Source organism: Eleutherodactylus coqui, chromosome 9 (assembly GCF_035609145.1).
Source record: "Eleutherodactylus coqui strain aEleCoq1 chromosome 9, aEleCoq1.hap1, whole genome shotgun sequence".
In the NCBI taxonomy this organism is placed as follows: Eukaryota; Metazoa; Chordata; class Amphibia; order Anura; family Eleutherodactylidae; genus Eleutherodactylus; species Eleutherodactylus coqui.
In genome coordinates this window covers 142,775,411-142,781,509 of record NC_089845.1, presented here as the reverse complement: position 1 = coordinate 142,781,509, position 6,099 = coordinate 142,775,411, and the positions used below count along the sequence as shown (strand labels likewise).

The window sequence follows — 6,099 nt, the reverse complement described above, 5'->3', positions numbered from 1 at the left end:
TTTGAAGACAGTGTGAGAGAAGCGTCACTTCCTTTACTTTCTTTGATTTTGTAATTCTTAATTGTTGAAAGGGTGAGAATTTCACCACGATTGGTCTTTGTGGGGCGGCCAGCCGCGCCAAAACATAACTTGGATTACAAAATTCTTGCTGTAATTAAATTACTTTAAATATTGTAAGGATTTCTGGTCATTTGGTGCAAAATCTGCTCCAAGTTTTTCCAACAAGTCTAAACTACTCTGGTCAGCTTGACTGTTGGAGAGGTAGCATCAAAAGGAACGGTCGGCCACGTTCACAGGTCTGTTTGTAACTACTTGTGTTTCCCAAAAGTACCAATCCTGGAGCATTTTTTCTTCTGCTTTGTCCTGTTACTCCTCCTGGAAATGTATTAAACTGATAACTGGGTGTTCCCATTCCACTTGTCTTTACCCTGCAAAGGGATTGTCTGTGACCTTTTTCTGTTGATCTGTCCTCAGGCCAGGTCAACAGATGATCAGTGGGGGGGCGCCCCTTTGGAGCACTTCCCAGCCACAGTGTTTCTACAGACAGCTGACATGTGCAACTATATTTTGCATGCTGTTGCATACATCTGGGCATATGCTTGTGGGACAGTCCAACCAAACCTAATAATGTTGTCGCCTCAAACCTGCAAATGCAAAAGAACGAATGGCAAAGCAAGAAATAGAACCAAAATATGGGAAACACTCTCCCTATATAACAAAACTCAGGGAAAGAACCTGACTGAAAGCAGGGTGATCGTCCTGATAAGGACGGCCCTGACCGCATTGTTTGCTGGAGAAGTCTATTTGTACACAGCGCAAGAAATGGTTCGCCCAAGGGAACAATTTGCTTCTTCACTCGAGCGGTTAGTTTGAACACTCAGATAAATTGTTTTTTTTTTAGACAGTTTCATACATCTGCCATGTGGGTGTAATTTCACAGCATAATCAAATTTGCCACAAAAGCCACATTTCATAAGCCCTGTTCACATCGGTACTCTTAGGGCCCTTTACATTATCATTCACATTTTCACTGGGTGACATGAATCATCATTCAGTGTAAATGCTTGCAGCAACTCAACGGCGAATGAAAATTTGTCTAAATAGCATTCGTCATTCGGTTTCTGCAGGCATAAAAACCGAACAATCGGCTTGTGTAAACAGGCAGTCCTACCATTGCAGGGACTGCATAATCTTATATACATAGCCGGATCCAAATTTACAGCAGAATTGTACAGGATTTCTCTTTGCAATAGGCGTAATCCACAACAAAATCCACATCGCACCTGTATGCGCTAAAGAACTCCACCCCATGATAATTCACGCTCAGACATAGCGGAAAATGTTCCGGATTTTTTGCGACGGAAAATCTACATCGAAACACGCCAAAATCTGCAGCATTGGTAAAGATTTTGATGCGTGTTTGCACAGATTTCACGCTTTCAATGATGTGGATGTATAAAAGTGTGAAAACCTCATTTTTGGCGATGTCGGATTGTACCCTTATAGTCTCAGAGATCCCCTTTAAAAAAGCCTACGAAGTAGTTTGCAAGAAAATGACACTTTTACAAACACTTTTATTATTCCTTGGTTGGAGGATTTAGGTCTTCTGGCATAAGAGTGAAGGGTTTATCATAGCCCATGAGGTGCAGATAGTCGCCGGAGTTGGGAAACAACATTGGGTTTATCAGCATGGACTTCTTTTTAGCATAGAACGTCGTGAACATCTTGCTCACTCCCGGCACTTCAACGTCCGCTGGAGAAAAGTCCGTCCTTTTTTCCCGAAGGAAGACGTTGTAAGTGATGGCGGTATAAAGGTCCTTCTCCTTGTTGTAATATAAGCGGGCTACATAGCCCTTTGACACATGATGCAAAATAACAGGAGTGAGGAAGGTGAAGAATCCGACCATGCCTAAGAAAGCGATCTTCAGTGGAAGACTGTTTATTCCAATGCCAGACTTCTCCAAGACCAGCGGCACGAGGATTAAGCTGATCATGCTGGTCGAGTAGGAGAAGAACTTCACGCCTGTGTGAAGAATAAAGACCATATTAGTCACATGTTTGGCAAGATTAAAGGGCTTGTACCAAAATTGTAATTTATCCCCATCCATGGAGGTGATAACTTGCTGATTGGTGGTGGTCTCACGGCCGAGACCCGCTTCAATCCCAAGAATGGGGATCCCATGTCCCCCTCCTCCTCGCCGTGGGGTTAACTGCACTCTCCACAGTGATGGGGAGAGTGAATGGAGCACTGGTCTCGCAGGCACGTGACCATCCATTCATTTTCAAAGTGACTGACGGAAGGGCTCACGTATTTCCGTCAGCCCCATTGAGTGCCGACCGCACATGCTCCATTCATTCTGCCATCACTGCGGGTTGAGAAGTGTCCCTGCCGGGACAGGCAGAGGGGGACACAGGATGTGACTGTATGATAAGAACATACCAAGCACGGCCGTTCCCAGGTTTCCAATATATACCAACTTGTCTTGCTCTTCGTCTACTAGAGCGGGGGACGTGCCAAGGAAACGGACCAACTTCACATCAGGTACAGAAACCTAGTGTAGAGAAGGGAACAAAAACTGTAAATTCATTGGTGGTCAAAAGTTTTGAGACTGACACAAATTTCGATTTTCACAAAGTTTGCTGCTTCAGTTCTTAGGCTGCCTGTCCACGGGCGAGTTGTCACTGCGAGACTCACGGTGATCGCCCGCGGACCTCGCATCACACGCTTTCCATAGGTTAACTATTTAAAGCGCAGCCCAGCGTCCACGAGTGCAGAGTTATAGCGATTCTCTGGTCGGGGATTCATACCACGATTCTCCGCAGTGAGCCCATCTATTAGACAGGCTCATCGCAGAGACCTGTCAGTGCTCCCCCCTGGCGATATTCCGTCACGGCCGTGGACAGGGGGCCTTAGAGCGGCACCGTGCAAAAGTGATACTAAGGGGCTCAGTAAATAAAACATTGACATTGTGGGTCCATGGCCAAGAAACTTCCAGATCTCATCCCATTGAGAACCTGTGGTCAATCCTCAAAAGGTGGGTGGAGAAACAAAAACAGACATTGTAATAAACTCCAAGGCCTGAGTTGGCCCAGAAGCCGATATCCAGCCTGCCAGGGCGAACTGCAGAAGTCTTTAAAAAAAATATATATATATTATTATATACACACACACCGTAAATATTAAGTCTTTGCCTATACTTCATGTATTTGGCAATAAAAGTTAAAAAATTTACAAAATGCTAATAATTGTGCTTCAGTAACCATAGAAACATCTGACTAAGGCCGGTCTCACATGAGCAGACCATGCGGGAGGCCTGCAGCGGATCCCAGGTGTGACCCTGGCCGGCGACCTGACGTACCTGTATTGCGGCAGCTCGCCGTCGCTCATGTGCGGTACAGTTTTTTAAAATCTTTCTATTCCCGGCGCCGTCACTTAGCGATGACACGGGTGCCCGCGGCCCGTATGCAATGTTAATTATGTGTTGGGTCAGACGGCCTCTATTGACTTCAATGGGATCCGTGTGCATGGAGTCCGCAGTAAAATAGAGCATGCTGCAATTTTTCCTCTGCTCACGAAATACGCTATTTGAATCCGCGAGTGTAAGCGATTTTGCTGCGGACGCCGATCGCGGATTTTGCAGTTGGAATCCTTCCGTGTGAGCCCGGCCTCACAGATCTAAAAGCACTGAGGCAGCAAACTTCGTGAAAACCAACATGTGTGTCAGTACCAAAACTTTTGGCCACGACTGTTGGCACAAAAATAAATAGGAGCCAAGGTTTTATGAGAAAGGAAGCTGTTGGTCAAAGACGAGGACCCAGAGGAGAAGGGAGGTTTTTAGCCACTTCTGCCTTCTCCTGTCCCGGGTACATAGCTTTCAATGAGCACTATGTGCTAAGAAGGGGAAGGGTTTCTTCTACTAAGTGAGCCGGCGCTCACATGACCACTGGGTCCCCCTGTTAAAGCAGAGCTGCAGGGTCCTAGCAGCCCCTGATCAGCTCTACCAGTGACTCACTAATCAAAACTTTTGCCGTGTTGCTCTAACTTGTCAGAAGTTTTTTTTTTTAAGTGCCTTTACTCTTTTCCGGTGTGGATCTGGCAGCACTTGTGACAGGCCGGCTGCACACGGGCGGATCGGACTGCGCCCGCATCGGATATCACAATGCAAATCCGCCCGTGTGCAGGCAGCCAAGGACGCCTTAAAATGTAGCGGATTTGATTGTGATCGCCGGCAGACTCTACGCCTTCAATGGACGGTGTGATCTCCGCTGTGAACCACTGCGCAAAATCCACCCCAAGCCCGCCGCAGGTGAACGACCGCTGGAGACCTTTTACGCGGACAGTTATCCTTCAGAATCGAGGGAGAATCGGAGCGATAATCGATCAATCCGTGAGAAAACGGCTTATCTGAATACGCCGACGGTGATGTGCGCTGTCCATGAAATACACCATGTGAATGAGCCCCACTTGTAAGAATCACCAGTACATAAGCACGTCTGAGATGATGGGCAGTATAGTGGCTGCCTGGACATGTATAGAGCCCCCTGCAGGCCAACCACACGTACTGCAGGTAGATAGGACACCGTCAGCCTCACCTGGCGCCCTGCACTGCTCTGTGGGAGACACGTCCGTGCAGCCCCGGGCCCCAAGTACACCGTCCTCCGCAGTACCCCCAGCGCCGCAGAGCGCCCCATACGCACTGTAACCCGCAGCATGTTTGCCCTCTGTGCCGGTGACCCGGATGTGCGCGCGGCGCTGGGTGCCCCGGATGTACCGCAGCCCATGTGTGTCACATGACCGGCGTCTGTTCGGCGGAGCTGATGTATGAGGGTGACCTGCAGCAGTAACCGGCCACGCAAGCAGGCAGCACAGCGCCCCCTATACTAGTGTATAAACTGCAGCAGCCCACACACCTCCCTACGATTCAGCCTTATGTTTCTGCAGCTGCCTGTAGGGGGAGCTCGCTACGCCATATAAATGCGTATGAAGCTGGCTCCCTCTAGTGGTGACTGATGGAATTTTGAGATCTGCCTGCTCTGCATGGTGGGAAGCTATCCTGTATGTGTCGTGATATACGCTCTGTTAGAGTGCGAGGCAACTATTTTGCTAAGGCCACTTGCACACGTTGGATCACACAGCGGAATCCCACCCTGTGCCCTGTCGATGTCCCCCACGTACCTGTCCAAATTCTTCTTATCAGTATTACGGATGTGCCAGCCGGCGCACCACCGGACATGCGCAGTATAGATAATGCCGTGCCATCGCTAGGCTATGACTCGGATCCCACCACGTTTCCACAATGATGATTTCCAAAGGGCCGCAGGTCAGACGGCTACCATTGACTTCAATAGAAGTCTTCCGTACAAAAATTGAGCATGCTGCAATTTTTCATCCGTGAGTGGAAACCGCAAACAGCTCCTGGGGGCCCCTTTACACGCAAATGAAGCTAATAAAGTGTTAATGGGCATTAGTGTCCATTAACACTTTATGCAAAATGATCGCTAAAACTGTCAATCTTTCAATCGTTTGAAAGATTGTCTTTGCGTGTAAATGGGCCTTTACACTGTGACTTTGGTCTAACAATATGAAATTCAAAAAGTTGCATTGTAACATTTCATTCATTGATTGGTTGTGCTACTACATGCAGTAAAGCAACTTCAACATGTGACACAGAAAGCTCGGCGTAGCAGGTTAGGAGACCCCTTTAAGGCCATGTTCACACATGGTGGATTTGCTGCAGATTTTCCACAGCGGATTGTGCCGATTCGATGCAGGTTCATCCAGGTGTGAAATCTACAGGAAATATCTGCCACGTGCATATACCCTCAAGGTGGTGCCCAGGTGACCACTGCAAACAAAGGCTGCAGCATCACCCCTGATGAGCGCCATGATGCCAGGACTGTGAGATGATGACTTCTGGTGACACCGGCTGTCATAACAACCAACGGGACCGCAGCGCGGCTCAAGCGCCAGATCGTGGTTGCGGCAACGGAGGGGTCAGCTTATTATTTTACTAGTCGGCCCTCCTGAAGGGATGACAATTAGAGATGAGCGAGCATACTCGCTAAGGGCAATTACTCGAGTGAGCATTGTCCTTAGCG

At 48.1% G+C, this 6,099-nt stretch overlaps 1 protein-coding gene across 1 annotated transcript; it reads right to left on the bottom strand.

The window, feature by feature from the left end:
• Positions 1-1,554: 1,554 nt before the first annotated feature.
• On the bottom strand, positions 1,555-4,861 carry TMEM70 (transmembrane protein 70). Its single transcript, XM_066578590.1, has 3 exons — positions 4,594-4,861; positions 2,441-2,552; positions 1,555-2,023 (listed from the first exon to the last, which is right to left on the bottom strand). The coding sequence occupies exons 1-3, from the start codon at positions 4,780-4,782 to the stop codon at positions 1,578-1,580; spliced, it is 747 nt and encodes a 248-aa protein (XP_066434687.1). The 5' UTR covers positions 4,783-4,861; the 3' UTR covers positions 1,555-1,577.
• Between the last annotated feature and the right edge of the window lie 1,238 nt (positions 4,862-6,099).

Bases quoted from the DNA above. Each gene is read 5' to 3' on its own strand.
- TMEM70 (XM_066578590.1), bottom strand. From the start codon at position 4,782: ATGGGCTGCGGTACATCCGGGGCACCCAGCGCCGCGCGCACATCCGGG. The intron at 2,553-4,593 runs GTGAGGCTGACG...TCTCTACACTAG, and splicing joins AGAGCAGTGCAGGGCGCCAG to GTTTCTGTACCTGATGTGAA. The intron at 2,024-2,440 runs GTATGTTCTTAT...TTCTTCACACAG, and splicing joins CCTGGGAACGGCCGTGCTTG to GCGTGAAGTTCTTCTCCTAC.